At 37.1% G+C, this 19,638-nt stretch overlaps 2 protein-coding genes and 1 non-coding gene across 3 annotated transcripts; 1 reads left to right on the forward strand and 2 right to left on the reverse strand.

Annotated features, from left to right (window-relative positions):
- Nucleotides 1–2,375: 2,375 nt before the first annotated feature.
- cbln11 (cerebellin 11) lies at nt 2,376–7,106 on the reverse strand. The gene is made up of 4 exons (XM_030162872.1): nt 6,848–7,106; nt 6,736–6,759; nt 5,866–5,997; nt 2,376–3,001 (listed from the first exon to the last, which is right to left on the reverse strand). Exons 1-4 carry the CDS (start codon nt 7,104–7,106, stop codon nt 2,715–2,717), a joined length of 702 nt encoding a protein of 233 aa, XP_030018732.1. The 3' UTR covers nt 2,376–2,714.
- Nucleotides 7,107–13,537: 6,431 nt separating this feature from the next.
- LOC115438976 (kelch-like protein 33) lies at nt 13,538–19,256 on the reverse strand. The gene is made up of 4 exons (XM_030162873.1): nt 18,378–19,256; nt 15,893–16,841; nt 14,832–15,002; nt 13,538–14,090 (listed from the first exon to the last, which is right to left on the reverse strand). Exons 1-4 carry the CDS (start codon nt 19,165–19,167, stop codon nt 13,538–13,540), a joined length of 2,463 nt encoding a protein of 820 aa, XP_030018733.1. The 5' UTR covers nt 19,168–19,256.
- Nucleotides 14,460–14,541, forward strand: trnal-aag (transfer RNA leucine (anticodon AAG)). The gene has a single exon. It is a non-coding gene; the product is annotated as a tRNA-Leu (tRNA).
- Nucleotides 19,257–19,638: the final 382 nt, after the last annotated feature.

Consider the following 19,638-nt stretch of genomic DNA (forward strand, 5'->3'; position numbering starts at 1 on the left):
AAGGAATAGCAAGGGTTTTAGTGGGGTTTTTTTTGTGTGTTTTCATTGATAATACACTATTATAGAGGCTGCTGTTGTAAATATTTAGCAAGGACTGACACCAACTATTTCTATTTTTCACCTATAACTGCAATATTAAACTGTGGACAACAGAGGGTGCTATTTTCCATACTCTTAATCACATTTATTGTTGTAAAAGGAATATAAACAATGTTACATTAACAGACAGAACAACTTGAGATGTTTATTTGCATTAATGTTCTGAATATATGTATATCATATCTTTATTAAAATGTACTTAAAAATTGATGTGTTATTGGTCATATATATTTTTTAATAAGTTTCTACTTGTTTTGTTATTCATGGAAGTACTCAGAGAGGGTGAGTGTTTAAAACACACCTTAGTCATATCCCAGAATCCTCTATATACCTGCTTTATTGATATACCAGCATATTAGAATAACATCTGTTCTGAAATAACATAACTTTATTTACTACAACATCAGAGAGAATAAAAAACACAAAAAACATGCACTTATTTCAAATTTCCACACTTAATTACATCGTTATACTAAGTTATTGTTAACATAAACTGACCTCTTTTCACCTTGTTGAATTGATCCATTCAATGCACATTTCAGTACCAGTATGCATTTATAGTAACTGGTCCGTTTAACCCATAAAGACCCAAACCTCCACCAGCGACCAAAACCATCTACTTATTTAAACTGTTTAATGCCTGTTGATCCACTAATCTGATCAATACATGTAAATAATTGGTGTAAAATGCAGTTTGTCATCTTTTCATGGCCATCAGATATGACCCATTTGGACGTTCAAAGTCTCCATAGTTACCGTGGAAACACTGTCATTTTCTACAACACTTATTCACCAGTAAAACCCATGGAATTTGACCAATAACAGTGGATGGAGACTCTGGGTTTATATTCAGTTAAAGACATATTCTACAGAAAAAATTATCTTTTTCTTCAGGTTTCTCTTTTGGGATATAATAACCCTCAACTTCAATCTGAGCTTCAATCTACATGATCAGTACATTAAATATAGAAAAATACTAGATTTTAACTTAAAAATGCAAAATACAGAGGATAATGTTAGAGCAAATGTTGATAAATCACTTAAGAAAGGTTAAAAATAGAGAAAAATTCATTTGGGAACTGAAACAAAAGCAACGCTGGGTCTTTTATGGGTTAAGATTATTAGTTATTTATGTGACTTGACTTTATTTCACTGATGATGTGTACATTAGAGAAGTTCAGGTGCAGCCATACAACCAGTACATTTCAGTTTGTTTAAAATATACTTGGTCCAAAATACACAACAATTGTAGTTTAATTTGATGCATTTTCAAATACTAGTATATCATATTGTATTTTAACACATATTATAAGTAACTATTACGTGTACACATGGGGATAATATATAACAAGAGACAATGAAATACTTATATGAGCAGTGAAACATTCTCAAGGAAGCAGATTTACAGAGATATTTGGTACGGTTACATGATGTTTTTTAAATCTGATTATTTTTCCAGAAGAAATTAATTCGGAACTAAAGCATTTTCTCTGCTGTTTACATGGAAATGTTAAACCTGAATAAAGGTTTACATGAGGTATTAATGAGGTAGATAAGTGAGCTAAAAGGTTTGTGCTGCAGTGCTCACGTTGTTCTCGCAGCCCTTCTGTTAGCTTAGCTTAGCATAGTCACTGCATTTCCATGGTCACACATAGCCAGTTTTTTAAAGGTGATTTGTTGTCTTTTGTAAGTGATTTTCTGAAATCCAATTCTCCCTAATTATTTCTTTAGATCCGCGACTTACTGCACACATACAATCTTGGGACTGTTGTGTTGACAGAAGTTGGAAAATCTTTTTGTTGGAAGGGATGCATGAGCTAAATTAGCTTTGCTTTACTGTTTTAGCTTGGCAAGATTTTATTAGTGCAACAAGTCACATGGCCATGATTTGAGCCTCAATTTGTGATCATATTGACCCCACTGGACTAAAGGAATGATTAGGGAGAATTGAATTTCACAAAATCACTCATAAAATACTACAAATCACCTATAAAAGCCTGGCTACGTCTGACCATAGGAATGAAGCGATTATGCTAAGCTAGGCTAAGCTAACGGAAGGGCTGCGAGAACAAGGCAATCGGTGCACTGCAGTGCAAACTGATTTGCCAACTTATCGAACTCATTAGTGCATGACAAATGAATGAATAAAAAACAAATGGTGAACTCTTCCTTCAGGGTTTTCCAGGCTGGTAGATCCCATCAGAATAGCCCACTGGAACGGTTTGGGTTGACTAGACTGCATTGCATATTCTTCCACCAGTGCAGAATGTGTGCGTCATCACGACAGGACAAGACAATGAGCATGCGCAGAATGGCAGGAATAAAGTCCAAACGGAATAAAGGGTTTACATGTCCCAGGAATGATTTAGATCATAATTAAAAGGGGATTGATTAAACCAGTGACTTTAATCGGGTTTAAATTTAATCCGAACTTTTCTTTTTCAACTGGAATAAGGCGTTTACATGGGCATCTGAAATAGGATCTAACCTTTAATCAGATTAAACCAGGAATAAAAGTTGTCATGGAAACGCACGGAATGAACAGTGAAACAACCTCAAGGAAACAGATTTCCAGATAAATTGTTGCATCACTATGAAACACACATGCATTGGGTCTAATTATTTGTGGAAAAAAGCAGAAAACCACTGAAGGTTGTGTGTCCGTTGAGGTTGTCGTACACTCTGCCGTTGTCCCACAGTTCCACATGCACCTTATCACCAGCGACCAGTGGAAGGACAACGGCGTTACTGTTACTGTCTGACCCGTCGACTGAGGCCTCCTCGTACGTTGAAATGACATAGGAGTTGTTTTTCCTTAAAATGGCCCCCGTGGTGTGTGTGTTGTAGCCGTAGGTGCTGAAGGTGAAGTAGTACACACCCTTCACTGGAGCGGTGAAGACTCCTGCAGCAGAGCAAATACCAGACATGCTGCTGCAGATCATATTATTGTAACTAGGAGCGATACAATCTGTTGTCATCAGTTATTAGACAAGGAAGTTGATACTGAATTACTCTACACATGCATAAACATTGATTTAGAGTAGGGGTGTCAAACATGCGGCCCGGGGGCCACAACCGGCCCACCAAAGGGTCCAATCCGGCCCGCGGGATGAATTAGTGAAATACAAAAAATACACTGAAGATATTAACAATCAAGGATGTCAAAATAAATTTAGTTCAGTTCCATCTAAAGTGGGTCAGACCAGTAAAATACTATCATAATAAAGTAAAAATAACAAAAACCACATATTTTTCTCTGTTTTAGTGTAAAAAAAAAAAAGTAAAATTACACAAAAATGTAAACATTTACAGACTAGCCTTCTACAAAAAAATGTGAAAACCTGAACAAGTATGAACAACCTGAACTGTCTTAAGAGATTTAAAAGTAATTTTACCAATATTCTGTCTGTTATTAAATGTTTTGTGCATTTGTAGATCCACTGTGATCTGCACGTTGTAATGAACATGTAAAAATGAGAAGCTGAAGCCAAATAATGGCATAAATTGTTAAAATTGCACTTTTTTTCCTAATAAATTTCATGTTGGTCATGGTTCCTGTTTTTCCATATTTTTTTAAAAGATAGTTTGTAGATGTAGAAATTTTGATAATATAATCTTACTTTTTTCACTCTAAAACATAGAAATTAGACATACAAATTTTGCAATTGATATTATTTATGTATTATTATGTTTTTATTTTAATGATCCGGCCCACTGCAGGTCATATTGGGCTTTATGTGGCCCCTGAACTAACATGAGTTTGACACCCCTGATTTAGAGGCATTTATTTATCTCCACTACACCAAGGTTATTATCGTTAACGAAAACTAACGAAATGACGAAAACTAGAATTGTGAAAACATTTTCGCTAACTGAAATAAATAAAAACTATAATTAAAAGAAAAAAACCATAACTAACTGAAACTGTATTGTGTCCTTATAAAACTAACTAAAACGGACAAAAATTATGGATAAAATTCCCTTCGTTTTCATCTTTTGTCAATGTCGGATTGATATGAAAGCGATTTATTTCACTCTAGCAATTTTAGCTAGCGGCATTATACAACACTTCACGGTTCGTCACTTCTCGTCACTTTTCATATCGTTACATCCCTAATTTTTAGTATTTTTTTTTATTATTATTATTATTTTATTATTATTCTATGTGTTTTGGTCAAGGAACAGACTTGCAAAAACGACAAGTTGACAAGACCAATATTTTGGGAGATATGAGTAATTTTGGAATACAGTTGCCTTTCAACAGAGGTGCCCAATCCTGGTCCTCGAGAGCCACTATCCTGCATGTTCTAGATGTTTCCTTCTTCCAGCAAACACCTGACGGTTGTTATCAGGCTTCTGCAGCGCTTAATGATGGGCTTATCATTTGAATCAGGTGTGTTGGAAGAGGGAAACATCGAAAACACTAAAACACAGGAGTCAAACATGCGGCCTGGGGGCCTAATCCGGCCCGGCAAAGGGTCAGATCTGGCCCGTGGGATGAATTTGTGAAATGCAAAAATTACACTGAAGATATTAACAATTAGTGGTGTCAAAATCATTTTAATTCAGCCTCCACATACAGACAAATATAATCTCAAGTGGGTCAATCCAGTAAAATGCTATCATAGTAACCTATAGATAATGACAACCGCAAATTTTCTTGTGGTTTTAGTGTAAAAAGGTAAAATTATATTAAAATGTTTACATCGACAAACTTTCCTTTTTCAAAAAATGTAAATAGCCTAAATAAATATGAACAATCTGAAATGTCTTAAGAGATTTAAATGCAGTTTTACCAATATTTTGCCTGTCCGTAAATATTTTGTGTTTTTGTAATTGTAAAGTAAGTTGTAATGCACATGTGTAGATGATAAACTGAGGCAGAATATTGTTAAAATTGCACCTGTTCTTCTGAAGACATTTCAAGTTGTCCATGTTATTCAGATTTTTAAGGAAACTCTATAGATGTAAACATTGACATAATTTCATTTTACTTTTGTCACTGTTATTTTTTCTGGTCCGGCCCACCTGAGATCTTATTGGGGTGAATGTGGCCCCTGAACTAAAATGAGTGTGAGACCCCTGATCTAAAACATGCAGGATAGTAGCTCTCGAGGACCAGGATTGGACACCCCTGCCTTATAATGATGTTGTTTTAACCAGAATGCTTTGGCGGTGACTGCTGGACAAATGCGGTACAGCATGCACGAGTACACAACAGCATAAAAATCACCACATCTAGAACCTGTGGATCCCCACGGGTCAACACTCCAGTAAGTTTCTATACATATCACTGTGAATCCTAGTATGACACTGACTACATCAGATATAGTTTTAGCTTCACTGGACAAAAACCTGAGTGTGTTTAATTCTTGAATAAGTGACTGAATGCACTTTTAATTTTTAACTCTTTTAATTTTAGTTAAAATGGACCTAATTTAGTGTTAAAGGGAATATTTCCATGTTTATCATCACCACCTGCTGGTCAGTTTAGTTTATCATTAAACTAGTCTTCTGTGTTTTCATACTGTGATATTCTGTATTATCTCAGGTTCAAAACACACCATCTTTGTATAAAATATTTTGAGAAGTTTAACTTTTATCAATTTAGATCACAGCTTATCATTGAGGGATGATCATGGGTCCTGAAGCCAGACCAGTTGAGAACATTTCTGGCTTTGACTCCATTTATTTTTAATACCTTAACAATCATTTGAATAATATTGTACATGCAGGAAATAGACAGTTGTCAGTATAAGACAGTACCTGTGTTTTCATCATAACCGTTGCCAATGTTTGAGAAAACCCTCTTGAAAATCAGGGTTTTGTCGATGCAGGGCCCTTCATAAATCTCTCCGGTGTTTGCCAAAGAGACAGAAAATGCAACCTGAGGAGCAGCTGTGGACACAGAATTATATTTATGGATGTTAATACTCAGTGAAAATGAGATAAGAAAAGATAAGATAAGATGAGATAAGATGAAATAAGATAAAATGAGATAAGATGAGATAGGATATGATGAGATAAGACAAGATAAGATGAGCGAAGATGAGATAAGACGAGATAAGATAAGTGAAGATGAGATAAGATGAGATGAAATAACATAAGAAAAGATGAGATGAGATAAGATAAGATCAGATAAAATGAGGTAAGATAAAACGAGAAAAGATGAGATGAGATGAGATGAGATGAAATAAGATAAGAAAAGATGAGATAAGATAAGATGAGGTAAGATAAAACGAGATAAGATGAGATGAGACTTTGTTTATCCCACGGTGGGGAAATTTTACAATTTAACAGCAGTAACATACAACAAGCAAGTGCAGAGAAAAAGAGGTAGAAAAAAAACACAAATGAGTGAAAAATGAAATTTAAGAGAAAAATAAGAAATGGTGTGTTTATATAAATATTTGTATAAATATAGAATTTACATTAAATCTTCTTTACATATTAACATTGTGGGTGCACATGCATATGATCTGATATGGATGGGGGGGCAGACAGCAGTGACTAAACTCAGACAAACTGATGATTAAAAATGAAACCTTCATATAAACAGAGTTTCTTCGTTATAAACAAATGCATGACACTACATTTCCACACATACAAAATGAGAGGGTTTAGATATTGACTTACCACTTCCAGTTCTCTGCTTCAGCTCTGTGAATGTTTGGAAAGGTTTGTTACTGATAAAGGATGCATGTGTGCTTATATTTGTATGCAGTGGAATCATCTGATGGTCTTTTACCTTCGTTCTCTTCCTTCAGTTTGTCCATCTCAGCTCTCTGTTTCGTCAGCTCCTCTTCCGTGGCGTTGAGTCTGGCCTCCAGGGCTACAGCTTTTTCCTCACACTCGTCTATTTTTGCAAGTTTTTCTGGTAAGGTCCTTATCAGCTCGATTCTGTCTCTAAACCATTCATTAACAACCAATTCATGAATCTGTCCGAACCCCGGCTCCGGAAATAAGAACCCGAGGACCATGAACAGAACCAAAGCCCTGGACTCCATTTCTGGTTTTCCTCTCAGTCTGTTCTCTTCACTGGCTTTTCTACCTGTTTGTCTTCACTGCGAAGGGTTGTCAGGTGTTAGTGAGTAATGTTTGGGCCCTCAGGTTCCCCGAATCAACTGACATCTCAACATGCCCATTTTAGACGATGATGAAAATGACTTAACTCTTTAGGCACCAGAGAAACCCTTTTTTCGTTTTTAAATATTCAATTTTGATATCAGGATTTCAAAAAGCTGTAGTTTGGAAGTGGTTAAAGATAAAGTCATACTGTAAATGAGAAAAATATTAGGTACGACCAAAAGTTTATAATGGGAGTAAATATACAAATCTAATTTGGATATTGTAACATCACAGGGCGGCGGCCATAACTTTAGGTAAAATTGAACTTGGAACATATTTACATGGAAGTTTACTTTGTGTTTTTGGTTTTTTGTCATTTATCCTTAAAATAACTTAAACATTAGTAGAAAGTAAAATACAGTAAAATTTAGTGGCATTTTAGCCAAACTCAACCAATTTGCATCTTGTAATGTCGCAGGGCGGAGGCCATATTGGATTGTGTAACTTTCAGAAAAACTGAACTTTGAACATATTTACATGGAAGATTACTTTGTATTTTTGTTTTTTTTTTGTCATCTTATCCTTAAAATGAATTAACTTAAACATTAGTAGAAAGAAAAATGCAGTAAAATTTTGTAGCTTTTTAGCCAAACTCATACAATTTGCATACTGTAACGTCACAGGGTGCATATTGGATTGTTTAATTTTAGGTAAAACTGAACTTTGAACATATTTACATGGAAGTTTACTTTGTGTTTTTGGTTTTTTGTCATTTATCCTTAAAACAACTTAAACATTGGTAGAAAGTAAAATACAGTAAATTTAGTGGCATTTTAGCCAAACTCATCCAATTTGCATCTTGTAATGTCGCAGGGCGGTGGCCATATTGGATTGTGTAACTTTTAGGAAAACTGAACTTTGAACATATTTACATGGAAGATTACTTTGCATTTTTGTTTTTTTTGTCATCTTATCCTTAAAATAAATTAACTTAAACATTTGTAGAAAGTAAAATTTAGTAGCTTTTTAGCCAAACTCATCCAATTTGCATATCGTAATGTCACAGGGTGGCAGCCACATTGCATTGCATAACTTTTAGGAAAACTGATATTTGAACATATTTATATGGAAGTTTGCTTTGTATTATTATTATTATTATTTTTTTTTTTTTTGTCATCTTATCCTTAAAATGAATTAACTTAAACATTAGTAGAAAGGAAAATGCTGTAAAATTTTGTAGCTTTTTAACCAAACTCATCCAATTTGCATGCTGTAATGTCACAGGGTGGCAGCCACATTAGATTGTGTAACTTTAGGTAAAACTGAACTTTGAACATATTTACATGGATGTTTTCTTTGTGTTTTTGTTTTTCTTGTCATCTTATCCTTAAAATAAAATATCTTAAACATTAGTAGAAAGTAAAAAGCAGGAAGTTTTAGTAGCTTTTTGCCAAACAGCAGAGTAGCCAAATCTGTTCTTATCCATCCAAACTAAAACTAAACAAACTTTTTTTAAATACTTACTAAACCAGCTCAGGACCTCGCCTTTCAAACTGGATTTTCTTCTTCACTTTGAATAGAAACATGCCTTGAAATGGTGTTAGAATTGAAGGGGCACATGTCTGCCATCTGTTGGTGGGAGGTGGTAACTAGATTTGGTAACTATCTGGAGTTATGGTCTGTTTCAGTCAGTTATGTCGCTTGTCTCAGTATTGCGACTTTGGTGCTTAAAGGGTTAACATCATTCCATTTCCATGCAGCTATAAAACATGAGCATGAGCAGGCACGTGTGTTTCTTTTTAATAAACGGGATATTTTATGGTTTCACGATGACTTCATTTCATTATTACCCTCAAGGGGGAGGCAAGGGGTATTGTTTTTGGTTTGGTTTGTTTCATTAAACACGTTAGCAGCAAAACTATTGGTTCAATTCATACCAAATTGGGTTTATAGATTGCCAGTGACCCAGCATAAATGTCATTACATTTTGGGAACAGTAGGTCAAAGTTCAAATTTTTTCTAAATTTTTTAAAGTATTTTTTTCCCATTTACTTATGATGGCCGAAAATTCAACTGGCTATAAAAACATCAATTTTAACCCCATTTACTTCAAACATTTTAGAGATATGCAGACTAATTTTAGATATCACTCTGCAAAATATCTAAGTGATAGCTTGTTTTCGACATTTTTTGTTGAATTTTGAAATATTTTTCTTTTCCCATTTACTTATAATGGGCGAAATTTCACATGTCTATAAAAACATCAATTTAGTTTCAATTTACTTCAAACTTGGCACATACATAATTTTTATATTTAACAAATACTGAATATGAATGAAAGAGTGGATCGATTCCAACATAAGCTACAACATGTGCTAGGGGCAGGGTTTGTTGTACCTGGCACCACTTGTTTTAAAACTGGTTCTGATCGAGCTGAGATGCGAAGAGAGGCTCCGAAAATACATGACTCACATGAAACATTACTGACCACGGTGTGCATATTTCTGTCACAGTTGTCTGTTACATTCTACAGAGAGTGTCCTGAGGGTATGTATTCTGAAGAAAACATGTTTTGCAATGTCTGTCAGTACATTTTGGACCTGTTTTATTAACCCATAAAGATCCAAACATACACCGTCAACCAAAACCATCTACTGATCTAAACTGTTTAATACTTTTTGATCCACTAATCCTATCAATACATGTAAATAATTAATGTAAAATACAGTTTGTCATCTTTTCGTGGTCATCAGATATGACCCATTTGGACGTTCAGAGGCTCCATAGTTACCGTGGAAACATTGTCATCTTCTACAACATTGATTCACCAGTAAAACCCATGGAGTTGGATCAATGACAGTAGATGGACACACTTAGTTTATGTTCAATTAATGATAAATTTGGCTGAAAAAGTCCCTTTTTCCCCAGTTTTCTCTGTAATATTAAAACCTTTGAATTGACTCTAAGCTTTTATTAACATCTACATGATCAGTGAATTAAATATAGAAAAATACCTGATTTTTACTGAAGAAACGCAAAATATAGAGACTGATATTATGATAAATGGTGATAAATCAATGAAGAAAGGGTAAATATAGAGAAAAATTAATTTGTGAACCACTACAAAAGTAGCACTGGGTCTTTATGGGTTAAGTACCAGGCTGAAATATGATAGTAGAACAAGTGTCTCTGCATAAACGCAATTCATCTGTCAATAAAAGTCTTTAAAACTTTCTTCAGTATGAATCATGTGGAACAAAATCTAAAAAACAAAACTTGAAACAGTAAAACTTGTAGAAACAATATTTGTGTCTTTTCCAAAACTTTCGGTTGGGATTGTGAGCGCATGTAACAACAAAATAATTCCAAAGTCATCATTAAGTTTGGTTAAATATGAAAAAGAGGAGACTGTAACACATTCTTTGTGTTTTGAATGTTGAGGCTCAGAAAAAAAGCTAAAAAAAAAAAGCATGCGTCTTGTGCAACATCCTGTGGTAAGTGATCAGAAAATGCTGAAAAAAAAAAAAAAAAAAAAAAGAACAAGTAAATGTATATAGGACAGTTTTATGTGACATTTCTTCAAGAGCCGAACAAAGATAAGATATCACCTTTCAAATGTAATTAAAAGATTGGAAGTGTTGTTCAGATTAGTTCAGCTCTTGGGTGTTTTTTACCCTGGTTCCATCTTCCTGGTTTGCTTTAGACTTTATTATCATTATTGTCATCAGTGGGTTTTTCCCCTTTGGGTAATCAGACAAGTCTGAACTTCTATCAGGGCATCAGTCATTTGTTCATACCAGTCAAGAGCCAGTACAGAAGATAATATTTCTTGTCTACGTGTTCCTTCCAACTTGATAATCTCCTCATTGTTCCATGTTCCTCATTCATCACTCAGATTATGGACAGAAAATACAAAGTACAAGGTTAACTGTGGTTGAATAACTTTCAGATTAATAATTAATTATTCTGCTTCTATGTCTGATTTAAGTATATTTTCATGCCAAAGGGATGTAGATATTTCACAGAAAATATCATATAAATCCCTGTCTTGTTTATTTTATCGTTTCAAGTAGCCTTCACCAGACACATTTTTATATTTCCAATTATTGCAATACATTTTTTTTGTTAATGTTAAGCTGAAATAGGTTGTATCTGGTGCACTATGGTAAGGTTTCACAGTAATAAACATACGCTTCATTTCAAAGTTTATTAAATAGCTTTTTCATCTTGGAAGTAACCATTACATATAGAATATATACGTAATGTCACATACTGTTAATACGTTAACATATTATGTCTATTTTTTTTAAATCTACTTAGCTCTATTCTTATCTTACTTTTGTAAAATTTGATATTCTAATTTCTTGTCTTATTTTTGGTTTTTGTAATTTTATATTGTTGCACTGACTGGAGTAGCTCTCCTAATTTCATTGTACACAATGATAATAAAGGCTATTATATTCTATTCTGTTGTATTCCACTGTATTTTAGACCATTTTCTGTAGAAATTCAACATAACACCCCCTCAGTGTGACATTTTTATTTTCTGTTCTTGGAAAATTAATTGTTTAGAGATTGTTTTGATTAATTATTAACATCAGATACTATTAATTTACATGTGACACATTTACAGGTCATTTACACAATAGTCATCTGATGATTATTACTAAAGCGGTGTCTGATAAAATGATTTATATAATAAATTCTTTTCAGGGTTTTGGAGCTCTACTTGGTTTTTAGTGGGATGATTGAGTTTTATTCAGCAGGTCTTTGCTTTGTGCATAAGATGAAATATACAATAATAACAAAATGTAATGGCTCCAAGGCAAACATATAAATAGGACAAAATAAATAATTACTGCTACGATTGATGTACAATTACATAAAATTGAGGTTAATATTATTACACTGCAAATTATTCTTTATCTTACTCATTTTACTCATCATGTTTCAACAAAAAAAAGTTGAGCTCATTTATTTTGCGAATCGATTGTATTCAGTCTATTCCGATGCTATCCTAAATCCTATCTAATACAATGAATCATTTTAAAGATCTTCACTGTATCCTCTGGCAGTTTTTTGCATGAAAATGAATGCAATTTGTGGATGACATGTAAATCTGTCAGTTTTAACATTTATTTTTCAAGCTTCTAATTGCGAAGACACACCAACCCGACTGCCAATCATCACCAGAAAAGGTAGCCCGACTATCAGTTCCATCTCCCCAACATAGTCAAACAAATGTGAAGAACACACCAAATGGACTACCGACTTCAGAGTACGTTCTGCGCTTGCACGAGATGTAAAACTGGAAAATGACGGAACATCTCTCTAAACACAGAGCTCGCTGTCGTCAGTCATTGTTGTCAGCAGAGAGTGTTGAGTAGTCCAGAAGGGTTGTTGTTGTTGTACTTGTTGAACGGATGGCTAGTAATAAGAAGATACTAGTGTTGTCAGCTCTTGGGCTTCTTCTTGTGGAAGAAGAAGGAGAAATCGCACTATGCTAACAACGCTAATAGTGTTCACTTCATGGAATGAATGAAGTCCATAGTCAACACTGACTGATACTCATTCAGATACGATATGAGCAGTGAATGGACTATTACAGAAGACAATAATAGTGCAAAGTACCTTGGCATAGCTGTATTCGTATGGAAACTTTTCGTTCACTGACTCACTAGTCAAGGGCTATCCCTTCACCAATCAGTTTGGTCCAACTGAACGACGGGTAGTAGCCGATTACACATGTTGAAGCGGCTGGTGACAGCGTTAACGACGGCCATTCGCAGAGAACGCACCAACCAGACTCATGTCACCGACCTCACCAGACTGCCTGATGACGTCTGACCGCCGACAATTGGGTTGGTGTGTTTTTGCCTTAAAACAGCAACAAAAACTTGTGCTTCTGGTAGAGACACATCTTATATCAAAATCTTCAATGCACATTCAGATTAACAACACACAGTTTATTATACGTTGCCTGGCTCATTCGGAAATTCTGGATCCATAACTTGTTTTTATTCCTGATGTACAGTTCTTTCCCAGAAATCCATTCTGCATGGCCGCTGCCATGAATATCAACTTTGCTTTAGGACGACTGTACGTTCTCTTCTTCTTTTGTCAAAGACAGTCACTGCAACAACAGTAGATGAACCGACACTACAGTGGCAACACTGTGGAGGTTTGGCATCAAACTCTGTGCGTCCATCTACCTTAAATGAGCGTCTTGTGAGAACTGTGCAGTATTTTACAAGAATTACGACATGTTGTGAGACGGGACTTTTCTAGAAGCCAAACACTCTACAAGTACTTGGGGCGAAATTGTAAAAATATCACTTTTAGTTTGTGAAAAACCGTAATGGAAACCGAGCTACTGTTTACTACAGTAATCTTCACCGGTGTGCCTCTGTCTAAAGTGCAGTGGCAAACGGAGTAAACAGGCTCGAATGTCAGTAACAGGACCAGGCAGCCTGCCCATGTTCTCCCATCTCTGTGAGCTCGGCTCAAAGCGGTGGACCAGTCCAGACTCACTGTAGTCCTCCTGGCAGTATCCTCCCAGTATGTAGACCTTCTCCTCCAGGACGGCTGAGGCTGCGCTAACATGCGGTACGAGCAGAGACGTGAAAGCAGTCCATGAATCAGTCACAGGACTGTACACCTCACAGGCCAGTTGGTCAGTGTAAAACTTCCTAAGGTTGCACACTCCACCAGCGACGTAGAGGCGGCCTCGCAGGGCTTCCATGCAATGCTGGGCCCGGTCACAGGCCATGTCCGCCAAGTAAGTGGTTCCTCTCTCTGGATGGTACAGGAACATAGAAACCAGACATACATACTTACAGTCAAAACCTCCAGAAATGAAGATCCCTCCATCTAAGACAGTGACAGCCTGGCCGCTCAGAGCCTGGTCCAAAGGCCGCACAAAGCTGGAAAAGATCCAAACAGGAGGCAAATGACAGAAATACAAGCAATAAGTAATGTCTTACCCATACAAGTAAAATGCTCTTGAAACCGTGGGTGTGGTCGATTGTATACTAAGAGAACCACCACAATACTATACAAGTGGCTTAAAAAAAAAACACAAGAAAGGTTCAAGGATTTCCTTATTTGTCTTCCTAGGGAGAAACCTGATTTAGAGCAGGGACCAGCTGCAAACAAACAATACAAGAATAATAGGTTTCAATAGTCTTTCATTATTCCATTTTCAAGACAGTGTTTCCCATTTGAGAAACAAACTGAACTGTACAGTCAATAAGTGGCCCATTCATTTGTGAAATAATACCCAGATAAGACAGGGTAGTGTGGCCGAGCGGTCTAAGGCGCTGGATTAAGGCTCCAGTCTCTTTGGAGGCGTGGGTTCAAATCCCACCACTGCCATCAATTCCTATCTTAATATTCCAAGTTGGGATCAATAAAGGTCTGACTAACCTAATCTGTTATGGAAGTTATGTTGAATAAATAATAAGATTTGTCACAGATAAGTTTCTTAAGATAAAAAATTGTACCAGTTTGAGGAGTCTGCTTCTTCATAACCACGGGGACAAATCCCTCTGTTAGTATAGGTGCGACCTAGACTTTGTTCATGGTGGTGAATTGTTAATGTCCATTCTGCTATTCTTTGTTTAGAAACTGGGAACTGGATTCAGACCTAACACAGTCAGTCTTACCTCCAGGAGTCAGTGTCAGGGTTGTACATCTCCACACTGTCTACATTGGTATTGATCTCCTTATCGCCGCCAATTGCATAGAGGCGCTCCCCTTGTACCACGACTGAGAAATTACTTCTGAACTCCTGCATGTCAGCGAGCCTCTTCCAGCTGTCCTGTTCAGGGTCATAACTGGTGACGACAAAGTCAGATAATACAGCTGGTATAAGGTTTAACTAGATATGACTGCAGCAATGAAATACAATATTAATAATAAGAATCACTGTGTTTTTATGTTTTTATTAATTCAGAATGAGCACAACTCCACTTTGCATAGCCAAATTTCTGAAATTCTCAGAAAGGACTTTTTATCTATGTCTTTTCCTCATTTTTTTTCTGTTTTATCACGGATGGCATCATGAATTTACTAGTCATACAACAGCCAGACCAATTGCCACATTTTGAACTGGGAGCTTGGTTGAAACCCTATCATTTAATGACAAAAAAAACCCCCTGTAAAACAAAACAATCCACTGTTATCCAAGTAGGCCTCCCTAGTTGCACAACACCACTCTTAGATGTAAATTTACTGGTTCTGTGATGCCATTGCTTCTTGAGTAATAAGAACATGCCATTGTCCAGTCTATGAGAAAGCCTGCATTAGGTGGGTTGGAAATATTATCAGTGTCTGTAAGATTATAGTTTTAGCAGCACCTAAACTTCTGTTATAAAATAACTTCTCTTATAGTGTGCTATGATGACTGATTGTGGTGTTTGGATCACCAATAAATCTAATTTAATTAAATAAATGGCATTATCACAAAGGAACAAGCCTTTAGTTTACAGTGCAGAGTCGAGGTGCTATTTGAACCAGCCAAGTGTGGTAAAGTGTTGCTCAGTCCAGTTACACATATTTGTTTCAACAGGTTACTTCCTATGAGTCTAGACAACAGCTGACCTAAAGACTCCAGAATGAATGGAATAGTACTGGCTACAGTCATTAATGTCGCTGATATATGCCACTAAAGATTCCACACTGAACCTTTAACTGAAGTGAGAAGGCAGCGTTGTGCTTGTTTTACCTGTAGGCAGATTTCATTATATCATCTTTGGTGTAGAAGTAACATCCCCCCATCACATAAAGCCTTCCTCCCAGTGCTGCAACTCCATGCCTGAACTTTGGTTGGTCAGGTATCTCCCCGAGTCTTCTCCATTCCACCTCCTTCACCAGACCTGTGCCACTGCGAAGGGAATTTGCAAACCACAGCTCCCTGCTTGGTATGCGATAGCCCATGTCTGGATTCAACTGGTCTCCTCCAACCAACACCAGAGCCTCTCTGGGCCGCCTGACCCGGAATTGGTCTTGTGTTGTGGGAAAACCAAAACCAAATTCCTTCAGTGCTGAACCATAAAGTTCCACATCTTTGTCTCCGAAGCATTCCATACGTAAGTTGACGGCCCTGACCTCCCTAAATTCTCGAAACGTCATGAGGGGAAAGCGGACTCCAGTCATCAATAAACTAGCTTGACCCTGTCTCTCCTCAGGATCAGCCTGAATCCAGGAGATGACAGCTCGAAATACAGCCAACTCTGAAGGCACACATAGACCATCACAGCGAAGAAAATCCAGAAGCTTCTCTGCTTGTAGGTCCTGAAACTTTGCTGTGGCTGACACATCCCAGAAGTTTCTTAGTACAAAATCATTGGCTTCTTCAAGGAGCTCTGACATCTCATACGCTTCGGCAAACGAGGCTACATCGAGGCAGGAGGTCGCATCCATTTCCTGGTGCATAAACTTGAGGCAAAGTGTGAGGGCAGACTGAAACTGAAGCTGGAGGGCTGTGCAGGTGATCTCAAAAACACAATCCCAGTTTAGTGGTAGGAGCCCACTGTAGGAGCAGCCAATCAGAGCCTCTAATTCAGACGCTAGCGGGAACGGAAGAGCAATGCAGCTTTGATGGGATTCCCTCATCCCACTGGTGAACATACCACGGAAGTAGTCACTGCTGGCAGCCAGAATAACTTTGTGAACTAATGACAGAAAAAAACATGAGCATTATCTAAGTATCATGACACACAAGGACAAATTGTGCTAACCAAGGTCATGAGACCCACACTGACATTATGACAAAAACTAAGTGTGAAAAACATTGCTAACTTACAAAAAAAAACAACAACAAATCTCTATAGTATGTTGAAATGTCTTTTTGTCTTTGTGAAGTTCCTTCATCCGTAAACCTTGTTTTTTGTTGGTATAAATCTACAGTACATTTCAGTTATTTCACATTGGTAATGCAGTATTTCACAGTAGTAAAAATTGAAAAAAAAAAGAAAAAAAAAAGTGTGCATTTGAAATCATCAACCGTATGGTTAGTAAATAAGTAAAGGTGCCTTATAGGGAATTGTAATAAAGTAGGTGGAATTGACTTCTCAAGTTTTCAAAGTCAAGTCAAGTTAGGCAAGCATTGACTCTACGTAAGTTGAGTCTTGTGTTAGTGAAATAATTCTCAAGTCTTAAAAAGGTGACTTAAGTCTGACTTAAGCCCTGCGACTTAAGTCCCCCACCTATGGCACAGTGCATGCAGACTAAAGGCCCATTCATGCTCACTTTATGTACATAAATAGGTACATCCGTTTCAAACAATGTCAAGCATCTCTGCTTTTATACTTACAAGCGTCTATTGCGGTGAAATGAGCATTTGTCAATCAATCCACCAGATGGCACCGCTCTTAATTAATATACTGGCCGAATACCATGAAGAAGAGTAATGTTTCTTAAGAAGAAGAAGGTCAACAATAACAAACATGGCAACTACAGAGGAGGTATTACTAATCTGGATACTAATATTGATTTTGAGAAGGGCAGTTGTTATAAACAGGGTGCAGTTTGTTGCGGGGGGGGTCAACCCCCCCTCTGGTTTTTACATCCCTACTTCTGCTCAATAAATTTCATCCTTGGGGGGGGTGGGACAATCAACCAACTGAAACAACAGGCAGGTTGTGACAGAGTTTTCTTACACTTATATCGAACATTACTGGCACTAATATTCACCTGAACCGAACTGTTAGCAGTCTCAGAATTCGCGAACATCCCCATGCACTGGGGTGCCATAAGACAGGGGGTAAACGTGACTAATTCATGGGCACTCCAACAAAAAACACCCCCCTGCCCCCCCTCTGTTTTTATGACAAATCTCATCCTGGTCATAAATATGTTGGTAGTTTATCACTTACTCACACAGTTGTGATTTCTGGAAATTATTCTCTTCAAATCTCAACACTGCCTCCGTGCTTGTCGGTGGTACTGCTCTGTATTCTCCATTTGGGTTCACATCCACAAAAACTCCCAGAGAACAGACAGAATTACACACATAATGAACTCAGAGGATGGACAGAATGCTCCATCCATAGACGTATGCTTTATCAACGTATCTTTAACGTAGAGCATAAATAGGCCTTTAATGTGACTTAAGAACATACTTACATGAATCTTCCAAACCAATTATTTCAAACCGATCTAATAAAATCTACTGAAACATGCAGAACTATTGTAACCTATGTGCTAACCGTGGAATACAGCTCCATCTACATCCAGTGTCACATCACAGCCCACTCTTTCAGACCACAGCCGCTCAATGGACTGAAGAGTGATCTTCATCTGCTCTGGTGCAGAAGTGTCTTCTTTTAGTTCCTTTTGTGAATTTCCACTTTCCTTCGATCTATCTGTGTTGCAGAGACACAATACTCGTGGAACTCCTAGGACTTGTGCTGCAGCTTTAATTGGGGTCACGGTGTCTTTGTTCAGAGATGAAACATCTCCAGTGTAGGCAAACTCCAGAACTGCCTGAAGCCCTACATGATGGACCTCAGGACCCAAACTTACTGACCAGCTGTGGACGTCTTCATCATTGTCCAACTGTTGCACACTTTTCTCCTTCAGTCTCTCGCGGATAAAGGAGCTGATGGAGGCCAAGATTGGGGAGTGAACATTGAAGCTTCTCCCAGTTTCAGTCATCAGAGTGAGGTCTGTGAGGAGAGATGATTCCCAGAATTCTCTGAGGGTCTTGAACATCTCTGTAGGATAGCTTCCAACTCGATATATGAGGGTACTATCACCAAGTCCTTCACTATTATCCCCAAACGTGTCCTTGCTGATTTGCGTCCCGCTTTCTGTCCTCATCCCTACTCTGTCGTTCCTCCCACTTATCAGTCCCATCCTGGAGTCGTTGAAGGCCACAATCCTCCGCAGCTCTCGATTGTCCTGTTCTATCCCTTCTGAACCTTCTTCAAGGATTCTTTTCCTCCGCTCCTTGTCTCTTCTCCACCGTTCTTCCCATGGCAGTCTGGTAAACTCCATGTCAGTGGTTGGCTTAAACTTTTGCTTGATATGCTTACTTACAGTTTTTCAGCTGCCACTGATATCCATCAAAATCTTGCCAAGACAAATGTGGTAATTTTGCATTTATTTGTCTTTTCTGCCCTCAGAAATCTTCCTTTCACTCTCAAATCCCTGTTAGACTTAGCTTTGCCCACCGGCATTGGATATAAACAAGTACCTATATTTAGATACTGGGTCAGACAGATTTAGTTACAACAGTCTTGCCATGCACTTTGTGGTAATGTTTACCAAGGGAAGACAAGGAAATGTAAAGTGATTTGCTCAATGTGGACAATGATTGACTCTGGCTCATATACTAAAAAAACAACTTTGAATTGAGGTTACAGAGATAAAAACCTTCTAATCAACAATAGTTTCAAAGCATGAGCACAGTTATCTTATGGCACAGTGTCACAGCCAATAAAAAAATTCCCAACTTCCTTTTTTTAC

Source organism: Sphaeramia orbicularis, chromosome 18 (genome assembly GCF_902148855.1).
Source record: "Sphaeramia orbicularis chromosome 18, fSphaOr1.1, whole genome shotgun sequence".
NCBI classification, from domain to species: Eukaryota; Metazoa; Chordata; class Actinopteri; order Kurtiformes; family Apogonidae; genus Sphaeramia; species Sphaeramia orbicularis.